We start from the raw sequence: 24,360 nt of genomic DNA on the forward strand, positions 1-24,360 counted from the left end.
TATTTTGTATTGTTTTCATTTAGCCTAGTGGGGCTGAGCAAATCATATTAGAATTTCAAGTATATTTTGTTTTGAGTGGCAAATTCTTATCATGTGTGGCTCTTATGGTAGGGTGTATTTCTACACCAAGACGGTATATATGTAGTTGGTATTTTCATTAAAAACTGCATTAGGAGTGTATTTGGGATTTTGGTCTTTTCTTTACTCCAGTTTTGAAATTGGACTTTGAACAAGTCCTTTTTTTTTAAATATAGTGTTACTAGCAATAGCCTCTAAGTCATATACTTTCAGCGGGAACCATGAAGAAAGCTTGTCATACCATGATAAATCCCTCAAATGTCTACCTACACACCTATCAAAGGGGCCTTGTACTCCAATAGAAGATTTTCAAATCCTCCCATGAAATATAATGAAATCTTAATTTATCCTCTTCCTCTAACTAGAGAAATATACAAAATCGTTTTGCCTAGTAGGCTCTTCTTGAGGTTCCATACTGAGGCAATATAAGTTGTGGCTTATGATAATACACATACAATAACCAAGGTCGTGCCATCCCCATAACTTTTCCTTCAAACTTTTTATAAACCAATAGAAATGCCACCTTAGTGTAATGCCTAGGCCTAATGGGGAACGCAAGTATCTAACCATAAAACCTTTGGCAATCCACCTAATCAGAAGATTAGCCACCTAGCTTTGTGGCAACTTCTCTAGGCTATATAGCAAACACAAAGCCTTATAAAACTTGGCTAAAATGCCAAAAAAAATCCACCTTGTAATCTTATATTCTCCCAACATCACCATCGTGTCATCAGCAGCAACAGAAAGCTATGATATAAACCGATTGCTTGAGGGCAAGGCCACACCCTTGATTGTACCATCAACATGACCCTTTTTCAACAACCCATGCATAGGAGTAGTACATGTTGAAAACAATGGTGGAGCAAGTGGAGTCCCTTGTCTTATCAATCTATTGAGCTTGAATTGTCCTACTATCAGTCCATTAAGGCATATATGTTTTGACTATGCGAGTAAACCAAATCCCAAGTAGTGAGCACATCGCATATAAAATCCCACCTAATGTGGTCATAATCAGGGAGTCCAGAACATCGCATATAAAATCCCACCTAATGTGGTCATAATCAGGTAGTCCAGCACATCGCATATAAATTCCCACCGAATGTGGTCATAATCACTGTAAAAAACAAAGCCCATTTTAAAGGATAGCCTTCTTCCCCATGGAGCAAGCAAGCACACTGCAAGGCAGATATTACACTTAGTATATTTTCTATCAGAAGAGAAGTTGTAAGGAAGCCATGCGATCAGAAAAGTTTCTTGCTCGCATGCAGGCAACTTCCAACTTCTCTTCTCATCAATCTCCTTAATCGTTAATTGTTAGCTCTACGCTTAACATCAACCTCAAGAATCTCCTCTCCCAAAGCTACAAGAAACCCCGTCTCCTTCGACCTAGAGCTCAGTCGCTAGAGGTTCTCGGTTGTAATTAGGCATGAATACTTGAATCCGAGTTGTATCCGAATCAAGAAACTAGACCAACTTCATATTATATCAACTTTTACATTAGTAGTAGCACATCCATTGTATACCACACACGGGCACCATGGACGTCGTCTCAGCCTCAAGAAGTATCGGTACATGGATCCTTCTTCTCTGTGCTACCACTTTGGCTCTCTCTCTGGCCTACGTATCTTGGAAACTCTTGCCGTACCGGCGTGCCTTCAGCAGAAACGCCCCCGAGATCGCTGCTTTGACAAAGCAAGCTGCCAGCGCTCCTATGACCTGGCTCTCCCACGACATCGCTCCACGGATCCTACCACATTTCTTCTTATGGTCACAGAGATTTGGTGATGCTTTCTTCCTAGGACTCCAATCTGATTTTGTTGTTAGTATCGCACTCTAACAGTATTTGACTGCATTTCTGCATTTCTTCTTATGGTCACAGAGATTTGGTGATGCTTTCTTCCTAGGACTCCAATCTGATTTTGTTGTTAGTATCGCACTCTAACAGTATTTGACTGCATTTCTGTAGGCAACCCATTTTTCTTTTGGTTCGGCCCGGAAGCCAGCGTATTTGTGACGGAGCCTGAGGAAGCACGGGAAGTCCTATCGAACAAATTTGGGCACTACTCGAAGCCCAAACCTAGCCCTGAAATAATCGAGTTGATCGGCGAGGGTCTAGTGTCTCTTGCAGCAGAGAAATGGGCTGCACATCGTCGAATTATCAGCCCCGCCTTCTTTTCGGCGAAGCTCAAGGTGCATTTCTAGAAATGAATTGCCGTAACACTAACGCTTTCTCACGATTTGGCGTTCGTACTGTGAGACCAAATCGTATTGGATTCTCGGATGATTTCGTGATACAGTTCTTTTACACAGGCTATGACGCCCACAATTGCAGCATGCGCGGTCTCTATTATGGAAAAATGGGGATCTGAGATCGACAAAGAGGCGTCAAAATGTAAGGAAATTGAAGTTTTGGGAGAGTTTACAAATTTGACCGCCGAAATTATTGCACACACGGCCTTCGGGAGCAGTTTAGCAGATCAGGGTAAGCGATTGTTCGAGATACAACATGAACAGCAGGTTCTTCTTGGCAAGGGCACTCATAATTATTATCTCCAGATCCCAGGATCAAGGTAAGCCACGACTCCGTCCCCACAGCTTCCAGCAGCCGATCAATCGTTGTTTCTCTTCCTGTAAAACAAATCTCCAAAGGCAGCTGTTAAAGAGTGGGTTGGCATATTACATGCCAATTGTAAGCAAATGCGCGCGGCCGCCCGATTTCGAGAGGAACTCCATGGGGAGTTCATTTGCATACTCCGCGGATTTCTGCGTAAGGAGCCTTGCTAAACTTCCTCTTTTGTGGGCATGGTGTGAAGATTGCTGCCGACGTCTACGAATCTCCGCCGTTGGATGCTCGCTAGCCAAATAAACAAGTTGTTGCGTAAAATGATCTACAGCCGCCTGGAAGCTGAGAGCGCAAGCTCGTATGGGGACGATCTACTAGGGGTGATGGTGGCTGCGAACGCAAAGATATTGCAAGGGAGACAAAAGAGCCTGACGCTGGAGATAGGAGAGATTATGGCAAGACGTTCATGTTCGCGCGTCGACGCTGTTAACATGGACGGTGATGCTTTTGGGGAGTGACATGGGGTGGCGCGAGAGGAGGTGCTGGCGGTGTGTGGGAAAAATGTACCAGTCAACAGCCTCAAGATCGTAAGTACCTGAATCTTATTGAATAGCAGCATCAGGAGTGTGGACTCAATTGGCCGTTTGCTCTTTCCTCTTCATAGCCCAATGCAGAAAACTAAGCTAACACAGAAAATTAAACAAGTCTTGACGCCGAAAACCGAGCTAACACACAGAAAAACAAACTTCCCAAATGTCCAGACACTTTCTTACACGAAGTTCGCACACTGCTTACTGGCAACATTTTTCCCGGGGGACGGGGAGGCGGGGTTGGACGACCAAATTACTTTTCCTGCATGGCTTCCAGAGTTCTGCTTGATACGAGGAGAAGTAGAGATTGCAGAATAGGAGGGACCATGCAAGAAGTGAGATGATTATGAGGAGGAAGACCAGCCATCTTGGGAAGCGGACATGTTGTTTTTCCAAAGCTAAAGGTGGACGAGCTACTGCAGTGCAAGATGTCCCATAGCTTCGCAATCAAAATGTGACTAAAGCGGTACCTTTTGGATAAGCACCTGCCTATCACACAACTTTCAATCTGGATCATTCACCCATTCATTATGCTGTGAATTGATCCGTCATACAGAACACTAGAGAACATCGAATAACAGAACAGCTTTTTTCAGCTTCCTCTGCTTCAACCCCTATAGCGTGTTGTCCATCTCGCTGTTCTTCCCTTGTTAGTCGTCCTTTACGAAGGAAGGGAACAATTTCAAGTATACATCCTCCAGTCCAATGCATGACTTCCTCCAGGTGAAGCTCCTAGGAAACAAGCTGGCTGCACGTATGTTCCAACCCTCTTGGATCTAGAATTTTGACAATTATTCATAAACTGATGTATTGATTTCATTCAATTGGCTTCTTTATCATTCTGTTACGATGGAGCCTCGCTGGCCTTAATGCGATGCTTTGTTTGATCCAGCAAACATCAAAGGATCACTGCATCCAGGGAATGCAATTCAGTAAATAGCGAACAAAGTTTAGATGTTTTCTTTGCATGTAGCAAACATATGAGAGTGCCCCAAGTAACATGTTCAATGGATGTGTTCTTCATAACCATTGCATGCACGTTTTTTGCGTTTGGGCTCTCTTGCTTTGTGCATGTTCTGGATTTTTTGGAATTTGCAGTTAGTTGTTGGATTGCATTCGTGACTATGCTCAAGTCATTGCAAGTTTAAACGGTGAGGTGTAGGTAGTTTCATAGTAGCCCAACGAGTATGGTTTAAGAAGTTCCAAAACCAAGGAGTTTTGCCTCGAGAGTAGCAAGAGCTACTTAAGGCAGATGCAAGATCACAAAGCGTGCATTTTACAAAGGCTTCAATTTGTTCACCCGTTAGTTCACTCAATGACTTTATTACAAGTTGAAAGACTAGTGAGAGTTGGGTAGTGAATCAGATGATCCATGGAAAACTTTAATGTAATGTTCAAAGAAAAACTAGCAAACTATATACAATGTATCTTAGAATTTGCAAATTTATCTTGAAACAATATTTTTGTAGGTAGGTTTTTTTTTTTTTCAAAAAAGAGACTTCTATTAAGTAAGAAAGAAACCCGCTAGAGCAAGCTTTGTGCGGAAATACACCATGCTAAGCATGTAATAAAAACACCTCAGAGGAATGAGGTAGAAAGAAACCAAGGCTGAGGCTTTTTGTCTGAAGGCAACTCAACCATGTTGAAGTCGCCACCAATGATCCAAGAATCTGCAATGGGGGCCCAAGAGAGTAACTCCTTCCAAAAGGAGATCCGCTCCCCTCTGTTGTTGGGAGCATAAAGATTGAGAAGACCAATCTTACGCCCTCCAATCAAAATAATGATCCATTGAGCTCTAGAAGGGGAGATAATACCATGACCAGCAACCAAGGGGAGAATAGAAAGAGAGGCCAAAATGCAAGTACCTCCCCTTGTGCCCATAGCAGGCGACCAGAAGGTATGTCCTGAAAGCAGTTTGCCAGACTTAGAGCAATCACTGGCATCTAGCTTGTGTTCCTGGATAAAAAGGATATCAATAGCACCTCCAGTGATGCCTGGATGAAGCTGGTTCCGGATCAGCTGCCTACAGTGATGGTGTGGAACTCTGCCTAGGCCTTGTATGTTCCAGCTGACTATCCTCATCGACAGGAGGATGCTGGATGGAAAGGCTTACCTGACCTAGTAGAGGAGACTAGCTTCCCCTTGGCTGAAACACTCCTCCTGAGGGCAGGAAACTCAACAGGTGAAAGGATCCCCACACTTGCTGAAAGGGAGGCCCTGTCAGAAGGAATCCCAATGACTGGGACCCCTAAGGTGGAGGGCACAAACTCATCATCATCCATGAAAGTCCCCGAATCTGCCAATGCTGAAAAAGAATTCCTGATAAAGCAAGTCTGGCCGAGGAGTGCAAAGAAGACCTGCACTCGTGGAAGATGGAGGAGAAGGACCTGCCAGGCCTCTATCAGCAGAACTGGAGCTAGGGGTTGAGGAGGCCTGTGGCTAGGGTGAAGAGGAATCAGGAGCCCTCATCTGTGCCTGCACTTTCTCGGTTGTCCTGACTGTGGCAGGAATAGTCTGCGGGGAAGAAGTACTTGTAGTCCCCTCGTGGTCAGAAACTAAGGGGTCAGAGACCAAAGTGACTAGGACAGGTGGATCGAAAGGCCCCTCCTGATGTGGAACTCTAGTGTCTCGAGCTGCAGCAACATCCACCTCTGGAGTCTGGAAGGCGTCTGTCTGAACAGGATCAAAAGACTCCTCCTGAGGTAAGGGAGCCGCTCTGATAGCTCTCCATCGTGGTACTGGGTGTGCTGCGAGCATTGGGTGCCCTGCTACCCCTAGTGGTCTTGGGGTGCACGAAGTAGGGCGCCCTATTGCTCTTGGTGGTCTTGGAGTGCGTGGTATAGGGTGCTGGGGAGGTGCAGTCGTGGTAGTACGTGAAGGAGCCACAGCAGAAGACCTCTTGGGTCTTTTTCTCTTCCTTGGGCAGTCTCTAGCAAAGTGCCCAAGGGTCCTGCAAATCCTGCACTGGTCCTGTCTACATGAAATCTCGACTCTTTGTCGAAAGAGAGAGCCATCTGGACGCTGAAGCATAATATGGTCATCTGAGATGTTAGGGTTAGAGACAATGGCCCTAACACGAGGCACCCCGTCTGCACTGACTGCCTCTGCCAAGGAAGAAGGCATGCCAGGAAGGGAGGGGATCTCCGTGATCACTCCGAATGTGGCTCCGATAATGGCAAGCAGTCGATGGTAGACCTGAGGAAGACCAGGAAACCTAATGAACAGTGATGTGACCTACCTGTCCTCCTCGACTGGATCAAAGCCCAAGGTGTAGGGCAAAAGAAAGATCCTCCTCGAACCCAAAGCCAGGGGATTAGCTTTGAGAACAAGGGCTGTGGACTCGTGGGAGTCGAAAACCACTTGGAAGAATCCACGTCCCAAAAGTCGAATATCCCTGAGGTGAGGGGCGAGGTCTCCTGGTAACACCGCCAGCATTCAGTCTCTAGCCTATGATCTAGAAGGGTGTGACCCAAAGATGCGGGCGAAAAGTGATGTGGAGCCCTCTAATTCCACATCTTTCTTGAGCTGCTGCAGCTCGTCTTCTGAAAAAATGACGGTTCTCGTGGCCGATGGAGGTGGATGGAGATTGGCTGAATGGGGATCCATTCACCAATCGATGTGAAAAGGTCGATTCCAACACTGAAAAAGCTCCGTCCGTGAAACTACTGCCTAGGACGCCTTGAATGCGGGCACAGGAAGAAGGAGAAAGAGAGGGTAGGAGAGAGGGGAAGGGAAGGGAAAGAGAGGGGCAGGAAGAAGGAGAAAGAGAGGGGAGGAGAGAGGGGAGACGGAGGTAGGCTGAGGGGGAGGCGTGGGGAGCTGAGTTAGGAAGGAAGGGGGCAGGGAGGGAAAGGGAGGAGGTTTTTTTTTTTTTTTTCAGGGGGGTCACCTTGGGGGGGAGAGCAGCAGGGGAGGGGGAGAGCATGGGGGAGGGAGGGGCGGGGGGAGGAGAAGGGGGCAGGGGGGCTGGCGGGGGAGAGGGAGGGCAGAGTAGAAGGGGGCAGCGGGGAGGGGGAGAGCAGCGGGGGGGAGAGGGAGGGCGAGGGAGGGGGGCGGGGTGGCTGGCGGGGGAGAGGGAGGGCGGAGGAGAAGGGGGCAACGGGGGGGGGCAGCGGGGGGGGGGTAGAGGAGAAAGGGGCAACATGGAGGGGGGCAGTGGGGGGGGGCTAGCGAGGGAGAGGGATGACGGGGGAGGGGACAGGGGAGGAGAAGGGGGGCGGGGGGGCTAACGGGTGGCAGAGAGGTTGGGCGGGGAGGGAGAGGTAGGGGGTAGCAGGGGGGGAGAGGGAGAGCGGGGAGGAGGAAGGGGAGAGGGAGGGTGAGGGAGGAGGGAGAGGGGGCTGGCGAGAGGGGAGGGAGAGGAGGAGGAGCGAGGGGGGGCAGCGAGGGAGAGGGAGAGGGAGAGGGAGAGGGGGCTAGCTGAGAGAGGGAGAGGGGGGGGCAGTAGCTCACGGGGAGGAGCAGCAGCTCATACGCATCTTCTTTTACTGTTGTGACATACGTGCTCCTACATTTTTGACTAAGGAAAGCCTTTGTAGGTTTTGCAATCAAGTGACTAGCTAACCCCATTGATTGTCCATGATATTGTGGGTGTAGGTGGGGATGGTGCTGAACGAGGTGCTAAGACTATATCCACCAACTCCATTGGTGGCTAGGCAAGCTTCCAAGGACATGAAGCTAGGAGAGAAGCTAATGTTAGCAAAGGACACAAAGATATATGTGCCTATCATTGCCTTCCACCATGATCCCATCTTTTGGGGTCCCGATCTCAACCAATTCGACCTTTCACGCTTTGCTGATGGCAGAGCTAAGGCCTCCGCCAATCCTTGTGCCTTCATGCCTTTTAGCTTGGGGCCTTGTGGTTGCTTTGGCCAGATATTTGCCATGCTAGAGGCCAAGGTCACCCTCTCCATCCTTCTCCAACACTTCTCCTTTTGCCTCTCCCCCTCCTACACCCACTCCCCTGCCGAGCCCCTGCCACCCTTGTAAATTTGCAACCCCAACATGGCATGCCTATCATCTTCCATAAGCTCCAAACCTAAATAGCTATGTTGTCCCAACCAAGTAGACCTCTTGGTCATTGTAAATTGAAACATTATAGCATATAGTATGGAGAAATCGTTCTATAACATTATATGTTACAAAGTAGTCATTTAAAGGTATCAAGAGAGGTAAACATTGCAATCCTTCATGGGTTTATTCATGAATTCGAAGTAATTAGTACCAAGCATGCTTGACTATCTTACATCTAAGGCTAACTTTAGAAATGATATTTGCAATTAAAGTCAAGGGCATTAGTTTTCTTAAAGAATTCAATATGTAACTTCTATGGAGTTGTATTCTCTTTAAATTTGAACATCCCTAAAGTAGATTGAATTCACAAACAAGGTTTGCAATTAAAATCAAGTGCATTCGCTTTCCCTAAAAGAATCCAATGCGTGACGTACGGCGAGTCGCATTCTAGTCTTTAAATTTGAATATCCTTGAATTAGTAGATCAAATTTTATATATACATAATAACAATAGATTCAAAAATAAATGAAGACCACCATAGTTTGAGGACTAGAGCTTGATGGAGGTTAAGTGGCCACCTTAGCCACATTCTCATACTAGTCATTCTTGTTCCTCTTCCCTTCCTCGGGTTTGTCCCTTCTCCCAATGGCCCTTGCCGTTGCTCACCGCTCATCGACACCATGCCAGTCCATGAGCCACAAGGGGAGCTAGTGCCAGATCAATAGTATGACTACTGTACCCAAGTGACTAAAATACCATTGGAACAACCCCCAACAAGTACTACATAATCATTAAGATGGCTACATGGGCACCAATTGTATCAGCAGTATCATCAGTCCTCATCACCATCTGTCATTCTCCATCATCATGCTAGCCAAATGATTCAAATGTCCAAACTATTCACTAGCTTGTCCAAGGAGGAACATGCACGAGAATTGGACAGACAGACAGTAGTGGCAATTGAAGACCAATTCCAAGTAATCGCCAGACAGGTCAAGGCACTTTGGGGGCAAATAGATGAGAAGGAGATTGAAGACGTGCCCATGAACCAAGCTCTCCACACTCAAGAGAAGGTAGTGAGGGATGTGACCTCCAACCTCCACCAAAGCCAAATACAGCTGACGGAATCTACGGCAATTCTACAGACCTACTATAACTCCTTAACCTCCGTACATGCTCAGCAAATGGAGGCACTAGCACAAGCTCGACTCACTCTAATCCACAAAGAAGAAGAGCTTCAAGATTGCCAAGACAAGCTTGAAGACATGCAAAAGTCTTTGGCAATACTCACGTTCAGCATTGAAGAACTTACAAGGGACTGCAGAATCTAATAGGACCAACCTGCTACCGCTAAAGAGGCCAGCACTTCACAAGCACAAGTCTTGGACCAATGGTCAAATACCACTGAATTCATTCCTCAACAAGCGCAGGTCACCTTGCAAATGAGAAAGCTTAAGGAGGCATATACATCCATCTACCATAAATATAAAGAAAAAATGGATGAGATGCAATCCCAAAAGATAATCATCTCCAAGCTTGAACTCCAATTACTAGTGCACAACAATGAGGCAATGGAAGACAACACCAATGAACTCCCACTCCAATGCACAACAGTGGTATACCAAGAGCTTGTGGCTGCTCTACAAGCATAAGATCACCTCAACGCATGAGTGCTTATCCCATGGAAGCAACTCCAAATCTGGATCATATCCGCTCATCCAACAATCAAATGGGAACGTTCCATAGGGACCAAAACTCTGCACATAATTTGCTAAGACTTGTCTGAAGATGAGAAAAATATATTCTGCTTGTCTACGCATGCCGAGTTTATAGCACTCAGGATGGATGCTTTCATCGCATATGTATGCCTCAAGGGTAGTCCTCCCCTTAGGGTTGCTGGTTTGTTGCCATTGCTACAAAGGCCATCACTATTATTTGCAAGGCATGACATAACCGACATCCCACCCTTGCAACTCATTGCACCAACAAAAAGAAGTGTTGGAAGATGACAGGGCCTATCTCACATCCAACTTCCCATATCTAACCACTCTCTCTGCCAACCTCATAACCTCACTTACCCTTGTTGCTACCACCCTCTTAACCTTCCCTGAGCTCCATCCTAACATCTATTCCCTTCATCGTCTCTTTGTTCATGCCTCACCATTTTCAACTAACCCAACAGTCACAAACTTACGAGCCCCTCACACCTAGCTTCTTCCCTTCCCTTGCTAATCCTACCCTCGAGGATTACCAAGCTGCTCAAACCATTTGCCCATTTCTTTCCCCCCTCCCCTCTGCTCCCCCTTCCACAACTAATACTCTTCCATATTTCTCCCCCATGTCCCCAGATTCTCTTCTTGCCCCATCATCACCTCCGACATTGTGCTGCCATCAGCAAAAAATGACACAGTATTTGATTTTGAATATCAAGATTAGATAATCCAATTTGTATTCCCGTGCCAAATTCCAATGATGGGTATGATTTTGATAAGACACCACTTCCCAATAACCCCATCAAGGAATTTTGGAGCAAATATCCTGATATGAAAACTCGAGGTGGATGGACCCTGGACAACTTCCCTACCAACCTTCGTCAACATCAAATTAGTGAAGATTGGATAATAAGCAAGTTGGATCCCCAACCTGATTGGCGCCGTCCCAAGCTCTTTAATGTAATCTTCTTAAAAGAGTACCTGCATGCACCTCCATGTCTCAGAACCCATCCCAAGTTCTATGTAGTTCCACGACGTCACAGATGGGAAGCCAACATACACATTTTGGGTGAAGATCACACCATTAATTGCTTCCACCCATGCTCTTACATATTCTTCCTCTCCCACTCCTATGCTTCTCCTAAACCCTTAGTTCCTCAACCCTTAACCTCCATGATCTATGAGGGAGACGAGTTCTCCACCATGTACTATATCCTGAACCTTGGATCCTCCTTCTAACCCTTGCACCTCTTTTAAACTCTGGAACCTCTCTCTGAACTTTGGAACCTCCTTCTAAACCCTGAACCTCCCTCTAACCCTTAAACTCCTCCTAAACCCTTCAACCCCCAATGAAGATGAAAGCCTTCATTATCCCAACCATGATGATGCACGTTCCTTTCACACGTGTTTGCACTATGTTTGCTTACCACACTTAAGCCTACATCTCTCATTAGAATATGACTCGAGGTCCTAAGCTACACTTATACTACAAACGATGACACTGATATATCTGTAGGTGACAAAAAGCCTCAGAACCTTGCTCTATGAGAATACCCTACTCTTCCTGTGGAAGCCATGGGAAAGAGCCAACAATTGTCTTTGTATTTATCCATCCTTAGATACGCTGGTGGTTTCCTTTTGAAACGTAGAAGAGTAAAACTTGGTTGTATACTACCCGGGTATATACCTTTAGGGCCTGACTATACATTTGTCTTTCCTATATAACTTCAATTTTAAAGTCTATATAACTTCAATTTTAAAGTCATAATTTGCCATTTATTTGTCCTTGGATACCTCTTTTATGATTGCTTCACTCAGCTGGGCTTTATAATTTGAAAATGTTGCATTTAGTTGGATTCAAAGGTTCAAATGCATCTAGTTGCATTTAGTTGGATTCACTGAAGGTTCTATTTCCTTATGACTTCTTCACTCAGTTCGACTTTAGAAGTTGAAAATGTTGAATCCCTAAGTTGGACTTTATAATTTGATGGACATTTTCCAATAATACAGCACGATTATATAGCTTGCAATTCATTTAGGATTTGTGGTCACCAGCATAGTGGCTAAAAGTTGATAATAGATAAAGAGAACCAGCCTAAAGGGGACTATTTTAGTATAGCACTTTACAACAATACGATTCATTTTAGGATAGCAAGACGGTAGTGCAGGATAAGTGGTCACCAGCATGGTGGTTGGTTGCACACTAGGATATTAATTGCCACCAGCGTGGTGGTTTGTTTATATTATTACAAGATGAATTGGTTGCACACTAGGATATTAACTTCCACCACCGTGGTGGTTTGCTTCTATTATTACAAGATGAATTGGTTGGCTTTACACTAGCATATTAACTGCCACCAGTGCGATGGTTTGCTTCTATTATTACAAGATGAATGGCATGCAATTCATTCGCTTAGGATTTGTGGTCACCCGTGGATTTGTGGTCACATCCTGGTGGTTGAAATTTGACAATAGTTAAAGAGAACCAGCCTAAAGGGGATGCCATAAACAAATACATTTTCTAATATTTCACTAGCCTGGTGGTTGAAATCTGACAATAGTTAAAGAGAACTAGCTTGTTTGTGGGAGCTATTTTCCTTGTCTGCAACCAAGGAAAATGCAATTGGATCCCATGACGTGCAATTATATGACTAAAAACAAGCATGGTGGTTGTTTCGAATATACTTAAAACAAGTATGGGGTTAATCTATCGTTTGGGATTTACAAAAATAAGCACAGTGGTTGTTTGGGACACATGACGAGGATCCACATGGCCTTTCTTGCAACACATGATGAGGATCTAGGTGGCCTCCAGACTGCACATTCATTGGGGAGACATGGGAATCGACCCCCATGGAGCAATGCTCCAATACGACCAGATCTCAAGTCCTTCACAGCTTGCCTGCATAGGTCAAAGCCTATGTGTGCTTGGCAAATTGGCAACAATAAACATTCCCATCTTCGAGTTTTCTGAAGTACCAGGGCTTCCAATGCTCGAAGCTCCTCTACCCAATTGAAATGTCAAGATTTTGATCCATAAAATTGAGATACAATCCATCTACTGACCCAGCATGCAAGCCCCCTTTTTACACTGCTACGAGGAAAACAAAACAAAATACAGTATGTACAAAAATGAGGTCTAATTAAACTAATCAACCTACAGGAAAAAAAAACAATTTCAAACCCTAGGTTGGTTTAATACAGTCATAGATAATAAGGTACTAGCAAAGCAAAACAATTTCAACCATCGCATTGGTTTAGGACAGTCACAATTTCAACCACTGTGTTGGTTTAGGACATAGTCACAATTTCAACCACTACATTGGTTTAGGACAGTCACTATTTCAACTACTGGGCTAGTTTACCTTGACGATCACAATTAGACAATAACAAGTATATTGCTTTTCATTTTTGAATTTCACAATTAGAAAATAACAATATATTACTTTTCATTTCTTTATTTCTGTTTGACCACAATTTCAATCAGATATGCTGTTTGACTTAAAACAACATCAGGTTGGCTTAGGACAATCACATAAAGTCAAAGCCATCTCGGTCTAGAAATTAAGTGGTATTGTTATGGATAAAATTGTCTAAGGAAAAAGGCATTAATATGTATGTGTGTTTGTATATGTGGCAATAGTATAATCAAATATGGTGTGCATAGGGCCCAAGGTTGAGGTGGCAAGGCATGACCATGTGCCACCCTTCCATGTAAGAGGACCCATAAGGTGTGTTGTACATAATCCATAATAGTAATATTATAAAATGCAAGGTGGCATGGCTCCTCCATGTGCCACCCCTCCACCTAGGATGCAATAATTGAGATATGGCTCAAAGTCCATGGGAGAAGCAATATAAAATGGGTGGAGATGGCTATTATATTGAGTTATTCCCTCCATATGGGATAGGCCCATGTGGGGGAGGTATAGAAGGACAAAGAGAGCTAGTTAAATAATGGGGAAAGTAGGATGAGGTGGCAAGATTCCTTGTGCCAACCCTCCACTTGTCCTCCTAGAGGTTTGAACCTATTATAAAATTGGAAAGAGACCAAGGGAGTATCATAGACTTGAGATATGGGGCTTGATTTATGTGGAAAATTGAGGCAAAGGGTTGTCGCATACAATTGAGAGTGCATACCCACCTAGCCCACATGGGAGACTTTTCCACACACACCATGCATGTGGGAGGATACATTAATGTGGAGAGACCCCCTCTTTTGGCTATAAAAGGAAGGGGCAATTCCTTGATGGGACACGCTCATTCTTGTAAAGCCACCTAGCTAGTATTTTGATATTTCCCTCTCATCCCTCCTTTCCAATAAAGTATGGTTCACTTCCCTTGATGTCTACATCTCAACATTCCTCTTTCTATCATGTACTGGCTTCTCTTCCCACTCTCCCTTTCCCCTTGTGTCATAGTCTCCCTTTTCCTTCCCTCCACTTCTAATTCCTTATTCACCCCTATGACATCCCTTCGCCCTCGTAATCTCCTTTTCTCTATGGCCTTTGAGCGTCGCCATACTTAGTCTCTAGCCTTTGGTCTCGGTTTCTTTTCCGGCTAAAAGTATATGACTCGAATAGTAGGAAATTAAATTTAACTAATTTAAGTACTAAGAAACACTGTAATTTCAATTATCGAGCTAGTTAACAACTAATGTCTGTTCAATTGCACTAGTGTTTGAGCTAAACCAGCCACAATTGCATGATGTTCCAATCACTGGGCTGGTTTAGTAAAATAATAATATATTATTGTTCAGTTACAAAATATATTGGTGTTAATTTCTGTTCAACCACACTAGTTCAGGACAATCACATAACTAGTGTTTTCACTAGACCAACTATGGTTGCATGATGTTTCAACCACCGAGATGGTTTAGGACAATCACATTAAGTCTAAGCCAGCCTAGTTCTGGTGTTTGAGCTGAACCAACCACCACAGTTGCATGATATTCCAACCACCGGCTTGGTTTAAGACAATCACATTAAGTCCAAGCCACCCTAGTAAACTATCCTAAAGCTCAATCACAAACAATCACCATGCTAGTTTAGGAAACCATTGGCCTGCATTGTATCAAGCATGTGCATGATGTGCTCATCAAACATCTTACAAGTGTCCCATCCGCTTTCTACATATGTCCTTGTTATTTGGAGAAACTCTACGTGCATCTCCCAAGGTGTTGGTAGGGTTATCACTCTATGAATTTTAGGGTGCAGGCTAAAGCTTGTGAAGACTCAAGACTGGTATTAACTTGAATGGCATGATGTTGCTTCCTCGAATGCTACCACCAATCGTGACATCACAACTCGTGTTCTTTGCTCTTATGGTAATGATTGAATGCATGCATCTGCATCTACTTCCTATTGCTTCTTTGCAAGGAGTCTTCTTTCTTCTCATTGTTTATCCCTTTGCAAATGTTACAAAAGTCTCTTTCGTTTCTATTTTGATACTGTGCCGTTTCTTTCCTCGATCCACAATCTGTTCCTTGTGACTTGACCAAGCTTTTCAACATTCTTGTTCCGCAGCCTCTATCTACTTCTCTTGCAAGCCATGGCAAGCTACATGTTGGACATCATGGCGATGATCAGTGAAAGATGACAATGCAAAACCAAAACAGAGATAAGCTAGCTTGTGAGGCAAGCAAAGAAGAGAAGACAATTTACCCGAAAGATTCAATGCCAAACAAAGATGGCACAAAGTCACGTTGAGGTGCGTGCAGGTTGGAGGGCAAGGGTAGGTTGCAGGTACTTAATCTTCCCAAGATTTGACGAGCGAGAGGTGTGAAAATTCAAAATTCGAGGGAGTAGCAAAATTTTCAGCCATTTTTTTCCCCCTCCGACGATACATGTCAGCAGAATTGGATATCCCAAACAAGTGCAATGTGGCCTCAAATGCTTCAAAACACAAATAAGCCAAAGGGAATGCTATCGGGTTTAATGCAATGTATTATGAAATGCAATGAGCTTTGGCATGCTTATGAGCCATATAGCAAGCAAGTGCATGGAAAAAGAAACAATTCAAATTGTAAATAGTGTTGGATTTATTAAAAGATGTTTACACATGCGCGAATTGCACATTTTCAACTTCTTCCATTTTAGGGTAAATCTAGATACCAATACCAATAACTATCAATGTTTTAAGACCACCATGTAGTAGTCCCACTATTTTGGATTCCAAATTTTCAATCCTTTTTCGTTTTTAACAATTAAAAAAAAAAGTTATAGAGCGTGCCCTCAAATGGGTGTGCATCGGTTTAGCACAACATTGGAGGCCCATTAATCCATGTTGAATGTTCTCATTTAGGTGTGTTCTTGGGTTGAGAAGAAGCTCACATAGTGTACTTTTGAATGATTACTTGATTGCATGTATGTACAAAACAAAATTTTGATGTTTTTGAATAAATTGCTACATCCTATAGTCTTCAAGATGCATGCTTCACATGCAACATAGCATTTGCAATGCTTTAACAGTCTCATTCCCAATCCTTATTCCATAATTTTTTGGTCTCATGTTCAAGTTTGGAATGTGTACTACAACTTGAAGACATAGTTTGCCGAATTCCATTGAGCAATGCATAAGTTATGGGTTATGCAAGATACCTATATACGAAAAAAAAATTTAAGCTTACAAAAAATGGCTACACCCAAGCAAACAATGACCCTCAAGGGGTTCACCTACAAAAAATTTAGTATACCACATGCATTCAAAAGGAGGGGTATTTCAATTCCACTTTGGAAAAAATTTAAGAGGTTTACAATAATAGGAGGGGGTTTTTAATTCAACTTTTGAAAAAAATCCGTTAGTTCATAAGTAAAGAGGGTTTGTTTTATTGGGAAAAAAACTTTAGTTGAGGGGTTTTATAAATACCGCTTGAATGCACATGATACCTAGGATTTCTTGGTGGTGCACCCCTTGAGCAATAACACAGATTGAGTTCTATATAGCATAGATAATGTACATAGGACACAGTATGAGCTATATAGATAATGTACATAGCACATAGTATGAGCTATATAGCTCTTACATTATGTTTGAAAGAATAGATATTGTGCTATATAGCATGGGATAGTGTATATAGCACATAGCATGATCTATATAGCTCATTCAACATGCTTGAAGTATTAGATTAAGTACTATATAGCAGAGATAATGTACACTACGTGAGTATATAGCTCATTCAATAGGCTTGAAATAATAGATCGAGTGCTATATAGCATAGATAATGTAATAGCACACAATATGAGATATAGAGCTCTTACATTATCTTTGGAAAAATAGCTTTTATGCTATATAACATGGGATAATGTACATAGCACATAGCATGAGCTATTTAGCTAATTCAATATGTTTGGAAGAATAGACTTCTTGCCATATAGAAGAGATAATGGACATAGCACATAGTATGAGCTATACAACTCATACAGTATGCTTAGAAGAATAGATTGAGTGCTATAGAATAGGGATAATGTACATAGCATGTGGCATGACCTATGTAGCTCATTCAGTAGGCTGAAAGAATAGATTGCATCCTATATACTAGAGATAAAGTACATAGCACAAAGTATGAGCTATATAGATCATTTAGTATGCTTGAAATATTAAATAAAGCAATATATAATAGAAATAATGTATAGCACATAGTATGAGCTATATAATATAGCTCATTAAAAATGCACAAAAGAATAGATTACATGCTATATATCATACGTATTTTACATAGCAAACTGTATGAGATATATAGCTCATGTAGAATGCCTGAGAGATTAGGTTAAGTGCTATATATCACAAATAAAAAATAAGCTAAAATCATTTGGGAGACTCACCTTGGCATGATAAACTCTTTTCTATATATAGTTCATGTACATTATATTTGGTATGCAATCTTTGGAACATTTGTAGCAACTGTTCTCGATCTTCAACATCCTCTTTAAGACTGAACAATCCAACTTCCATCTTGTTTTGGGCATTGCTTTAGTGCCCTTGTAGATGCTCAAAGGGTACTAAGTACTATGGAGTCTCTCAACTCACGGGAATCTATATCATAACTCTCAGAGGAGCATTTCCTCTCATTGGAAACCTTCAAAAACTCTCTCACAATTGGACTCCTATATCTCTCTCTCTCAAATGAAGCTCTCTCTCTCAGAATGAAAACAGATCCATATCTCCCTCTCAAAAGATATGAGAGCAAAATCTCTCAATCTCTCATGAACACTTAAAAACTATCTCTCATACGTAGTAATGAACAGAATTCTCACACATGGAATTCTCAGTGGAAGAGCTCTCTCGGAGAAGAAAATCTCTCTCAAAGAATGGACGAACATTCCCTATCCCTCAACAAAACTAAGAGAAAACTCAGTCGCACTCAATCTCTCGATCTCTGAATCCATGAAAAAATATGAAGAGGAGAGGAGAAAGTGAAAATGAGGAGAGAGGACACAGCACACCATAAATGACTAAGTGTACACTAGATTTAGTTGTAAATGTAGAATATATATACAAACCCATTTAGGATTAGGATTAGGATTAGGACATCTAACCCTTTTCTTTATAGCACTCTATTGGGTTAATGCTATGCACATATGATAACATGATGTTGAGCGTGATCTCTCAATACCTTCCCTCAAAATCAACATCATGAAGCAGGCCTTTCCTCAAGCTAATGATTCTAGGGAATCGAACAAGGACTGAACACTACATTCCATCAAATCCAAGAGCTTGTGGGTAGTTCATGAATCCATAAAAGTGAAGAGTCCAAGGATGGTAATCCAAGAGGTAGTGGTAGTGGAAGGCTCCAAGGTGGTTAATAGGTAAAAGAGATTACTATGCTTTGTATTTGTCCATTATTTCGCATATTATAGTTGTATAAATAACTAATCATTCATCTACTTTTAGCGTAAAAATATTGAAAATTCTACAAGGCCATCGTGTTAGAATTGGGGTTTAGGTATTCTGTTTCCTTGAGGGAGCCCCTGGACACTGTTTTAATTATCCAAATGGCCCGAGTCTCTCTTTTAGACAGCTAAATTTCAATTATCATAATACCAAGACCATGAATATCGCAAAGCTTAAGTAGCATTCACCAGTATCTGTAATGCGGCACTTCGAGAGATCACGAACACATCTAGCTCATACCTTCAAACGAAATAATCCAAGTTCAGAAGAGAACTAGTTACAGAAGAGTAAACGGATTGTGAGAACCAATTGCAACTTCCATTCCAAGGAATGACATTCCGGTGAGCCAGAACGAACAAAAATACAATCGCCCATTTCACGTTACTGTGGTGGATAGGTGCAACCGCCATAACCTGCAAGTAGAGAGCATCAGAATCTTCAATTGCAAAAGTTCACACTCAGGTGTTTCCGGGAGAAGCTCAAACTAATGTAGAAGACTTACTGGGATCTGTGAAGACGACAAGGCCGCTGTTTTGGAAGTAACAATTCCACCAGTTCCGCCCATGGGCCTGGTAGTACAAATTCATGGCGTATGAGGCATGTGAAATTATCGTGTTCGGGTTGTAACAAGCCCCTCCAGATTGAAGCTGCGAGCAATCGGCACCGCTTTGTCCGCAGGCAAAGTTAAGGTTGGCCGTCAGGATTTCCTCTGGTGCAGAGGGCTTCGCTACGCACCACAGTTTCTGTCCCGTTTGTTGCTGCAATGAGGAAGGCGAGCGTCAAGAAAACACGGCCACCTCTGGATAAATTAGAACAACGATGGGGAAAATGAGAAAATATTGAACCTACATCTGCCGAAGGGCTTGGGATTTTGTTCGTAGCGCTGCGGACTGCAAAGCAAGAGAAGTTAGTTTCGGAAGCAATCCAAGCTTACGTTACAGCATAACACCAGAGAACAAAGAGGTCACAACCGAAACAAAAACATGAGCAAAAAGGAGGATAAAAGAACGACCTCTGGTTGAGGAGACAAGAAGCGAGAAGCAGCAGAGGGCAAGGAGGAGAGTGAAAAGGAAGGGGCAGGCGGCAGCCATAGGGATAGAAGATGGAACTGTTTTGGAGGGCAACGATGGGGTTTTGCAGACTTACACTTGAGTCTGGGGGAAGATGGACGAGGAGGCTTGCAGATAGAGGAAAAGGAGATGTGAGGGGATTGCAATTTGCAACTGCAAAGGCAATAGAGTCGTTTAGGATTGTCTGGATGCTGGGGGTTTGGGCAATGCAAGTGAAGAGATTGAGTATTTATTAAATGAAAGAGGTGCTGAAGTGCAGTTGCCTCAGAGCTCTGTGTGGAAGGGAAGAAGATAAAATGCAGCTCTCTCAGGCTAGAAATTGACAATCCTTTCTTTGCAAAAAATAAATAAATTGTCAATCTTTGCAATCTTTGATGAGTGCACAGGAGGCAGTTGCACGAGCTCTCTGGCGAAGTTGGGGAAGTGAAGATAAGGATAAGATAATACAGTTGTGTGAGCTCTCTCAGGCTATCAAATTGACAATCTTTGATCTGTGCAGTTGCATGAACTGTCTGGTGAAGTGAAGCTAATGCAGGAGCTTGAGCTCTCTCAGGCTATCAAATTGACAATCGTTAATGAGGCAGTTTTATGAGCTGAAGAGAAGCTAATGCAGTTGCATGAGCTCTTACAGGCTACCAAATTGCCCACCTTTGATGGGTGCAAGGGAGGCAATTGCATGAGATCTCTGGAAGTGAAGATAAGATGAAGACTGAGTGCGAAAAAAGTACAGGTGTTTCTAACGTGTGCCTCTCTAGATTGTGGGCAGATTTGTACTACTTTTTAAAGAGGCTACGCTCTGGCATATCGCCCGGTTCAAAAGATGGTACCACCAGCCTGCTCTCAGAAATCCAGATAATCTCGGCACAGGAATCAAATCCAACGGACGAGAGCTAGCCATCCTTGTCATCCCCATCGATCTGGCCTTTTGTCCTTGCTTCATAACTCCAAAAGTCTGTCCCAGACTCTGCTTTTGTATATGGCTTCCTCAGTTCCGTCTGCCCCGTTTGCTTCAACGGTCGACTGCATCCTTATCACCCCACTCTCATTTACTATATGTGACATCGTCACCATCTTCCCAGCTAACGGCCGCCGCAACCTGTTGTTTGAAGCTCCCAGGGCTAATAAACGGCAGGAATTCGCCCCCTCCTCTCGAGCAAGGGCGCAAATTGCAATGGCATCTTATCTTACTATATGTTACTTCTTATATTCTTGTCTTCTCTCCTTACTATAACTTATCGTCTTCTTATCTTCTTATTCTTATCTTATCTTACTATATATTAAGGAGAGAAATGCCATACCTTGGGGAGGATATGGAGGTTAGGAAAGTGGCTCGGTAGAGGTTGAAGGAGAAAGTCTCGAGGTTTAGACTCCGGAGAGAAGAGGGCTTTCGCGAGAGTGCCACATGGCATAGGGCAGAGACTAGCACCAAGGGCACGATTGCCACCTAGTGGGGCGTGGGAGGACAAGGGTAGATGCATAAGTGCCAACTGGCGCCCTCGCGCAGGTGGCCAGAGGGGTTGAGTTAACAGAGTTCCACGTGGCATGGTGGTGAGGGTGGGGAGACGATGTGGCGCACTGCGCTGGCAAACCATGTCGCAGTGGTGCTAAGGGGCACACCACGTGGCACAGTGCAAACAGTCACAGATTGAGCAAGACTAAGTGTGATACAGGTAGATCCAGGAGATATGTGGCGATACGGGAGATCACGAGACTGCGTGGCAGAGCGTCTAACAGCTTCTATGTGTTAGCAGCAAGTGGGTCCCGCACAGACAGCTGCACTTCTAAAGCGTCAACAGTCGAGAGTCCATGTGGCAATCAAGCAACGGGTGGCAGCGTTGAGCAACGGGTGGAGCATTGAGCAACAAAAACTTCCCGACAACGGCACGTGGCGAAGCGAGGCACAGGCCAGAGGACCTAACAAACACGTAGCGAGGCACGGGTTAGAGGGCCAGACGGGGGAAGTGGTGCCAGAGGCTCAAATGTGACATGCGACACTATACACAACGACATGACCGACTGCATGGACGCACGTGGAGGTTAAGCAAGAGATATAAATATAAATAAAATATATATTTATAAATAAATACATAAATATATATATATATATATACATATATATCAATATATAAGTATATAAATATATATAAATTACAAAAATCAAATGCAACGAGTATGATATAATCTAATATATTATATATATTAGATATTATACTATATTTCTAAAAATATATAATATGCTATATATATAATTATATATACTATAATAGGTTATATATACACACACACACACACACACACACATACACGCACATACATACATACTTTTATATATATATATATATATATATATAGATAGAGATATATATATATATATAGAGAGAGAGAGAGAGAGAGAGAGAGGCTCGCAAGAAACATGCGATTGGGGGGGGGAGAGAGAGAGAGAGAGAGAGAGAGAGAGAGAGGGTTATGTACATAAAGATTATTATTTTTATACATATATATATATATATATATATATATAGAGAGAGAGAGAGAGAGAGAGAGAAAGAGGGAGGGAGGGAGAGAGAGAGAGAGAGAGAGAGAGAGAGAGAGAGGGGATGGAGAGAGAAAGAGAAATAAGAGAGAGAGAGAGAGGGAGGGAGGCAGGGGGAGAGAGAGAGAGAGAGAGAGAGAGAGAGAGAGAGAGAGAGAGGGTTATACACATAAAGATTATTATTTATAGAGAGAGGAGAGAGAGATGGTTATGTATATAAAGATTAGACAAGCCACCACAATACCAGGTTTTGGATTCTGAGTTCCACTTCCAGCCCTACCTCTCTTCTTCTTACTTCAGATAGCACATGATATGCCATGACATGATATGATATGATATGACATGCTTTGTATTCGATTTTTGGTTGAGCTATTGAGCTCTTCTCTGAACCTGTTGAGCTATGTTCAAAGTGACCCCTTGTCTCGGTCCCTCTCTAAAGCTGACCCATAAATCTTGACCAAAGTAGAAGGGCTACTAGCCCAAGGCTAGCACATGAATTCTGAGAAGAAAATAGGCCTAACATGTAACAAATGTCGAGAGAAGCATTTACCTCAAAAATTGATTTCGATCATACATTTGATGAGTTAAAGAGGCCTATTTCCTTAGGTGGTATTTACTTAAAATTATGTTTTATTTAGATCAATATAATTCTAGATTGCAATCTATTCCATATATCAATGGACGCTGGACACAAACAACCTTTGTAATCATTTTTATCTTGCAAAACATGTATCCATTTCCTAGGCCTATGTAGGAGATTACATGAGCACAATACCCTAAGGGTAGGCCTAAGAGAGAATTTTGGGTATGAAGTGCCATTAGGGCAAAAATGAGATCAATGTTCTCTATGGAGTTCTCTTGTTCATGTGAGCTTGTAATTATGTTCTTCTGTGATCCATGTATGTTCTTTTCTGAGCAACTTCGTATGCCTTGCATCCCTTGCAACACGAATTGCAACCAATACTTTCCTTGATATTCTAGGCTTCTCAGTGACTAAACTCTTCCCCCATGTCTCCCATCTCATTTTTCATACTTCTTTCACCCAATTTATTACCTTTGAACCCAGTTCTAAGCCTTGCAACCCTTAGTATTACAAACCTTTTTATTTTCTTGCAATCCTTAAACACTTTCTTGTGACCCTCTTAATGCAACTCAGCATCACATTTGCACATGAATTTGGCCATAGCCCATTATATGTTTTTATCAAACACGTGACATTGGTCACGATCTAATCCTTAAATCCCCACTTGGACCCTTCTCCTTTAGCCTTAAATCCTTGCAATTAAAATTTATATGTCCTTTTAACCTTTTAATTCTTGAATCCCCTCTTGTATGCTTCTCCTTTACACTTAAATCCTTGCACTTAATATGGAAATAGTCCAACCAAAACTCAATTCATGCCTCTAAACCCTCTTAGCTCTATGTAACTCTTAGTATTAGAAACCTTTTCATTTTCTTGCAATCCTTCAACACTTTCTTGTGCCCCTTTCTCACTTTCTTGCACTCATGGATTTTGCATTTCAACTCTACATCGCATTTGCATATGAAGTTGGCCATAGACCATTATATGTTGTTATGAAACACATGAAGTCGGGCGTCGACCATAAATTTCTATCCTTTTCACATTTCTAATTTGTAAATCCCCAATTGTACCCATCTCCTTTACCCTTAGATCCTTGCACTTAAAAGGACATTTCTATGTCCTTTTAGCTTTTTCATATATAAATCTATTCTTGTACCCTTCTCCTTTACCCTTAAACTTAATATGGAAATACTCCACCCAACTTAATGAAAATAGTCCACCCAAAGCTCATTTTGTGCCTATAAACTCTCTTTGCTCTTGCGCAATCACAAACTCCCTACTTGAGGACAATGTTGCATCTTGAACAAGTGCCTTACTAACTGGAGC

General features: G+C 42.8%; 1 protein-coding gene and 1 pseudogene across 2 annotated transcripts; one reads left to right on the plus strand and one right to left on the minus strand.

Moving 5' to 3' along the window:
- The first annotated feature begins 1,615 nt into the window (after positions 1-1,615).
- Positions 1,616-8,273, plus strand: LOC147903437 (cytochrome P450 CYP72A616-like; annotated as a pseudogene). The gene is made up of 5 exons (XR_015540653.1): positions 1,616-1,859; positions 2,045-2,268; positions 2,389-2,648; positions 2,892-3,228; positions 7,828-8,273. The product of XR_015540653.1 is annotated as a cytochrome P450 CYP72A616-like (transcript).
- Positions 8,274-18,889: 10,616 nt separating this feature from the next.
- Positions 18,890-21,094, minus strand: LOC147903438 (major pollen allergen Ole e 10-like). The gene is made up of 4 exons (XM_087372651.1): positions 19,861-21,094; positions 19,698-19,738; positions 19,351-19,606; positions 18,890-19,261 (listed from the first exon to the last, which is right to left on the minus strand). Exons 1-4 carry the CDS (start codon positions 19,937-19,939, stop codon positions 19,230-19,232), a joined length of 408 nt encoding a protein of 135 aa, XP_087228777.1. The 5' UTR covers positions 19,940-21,094; the 3' UTR covers positions 18,890-19,229.
- Between the last annotated feature and the right edge of the window lie 3,266 nt (positions 21,095-24,360).

This window comes from Dipteris shenzhenensis, chromosome 3, assembly GCF_047967505.1.
Source record: "Dipteris shenzhenensis isolate YYH24624 ecotype China chromosome 3, Dip_SZ_1.0, whole genome shotgun sequence".
In the NCBI taxonomy this organism is placed as follows: Eukaryota; Viridiplantae; Streptophyta; class Polypodiopsida; order Gleicheniales; family Dipteridaceae; genus Dipteris; species Dipteris shenzhenensis.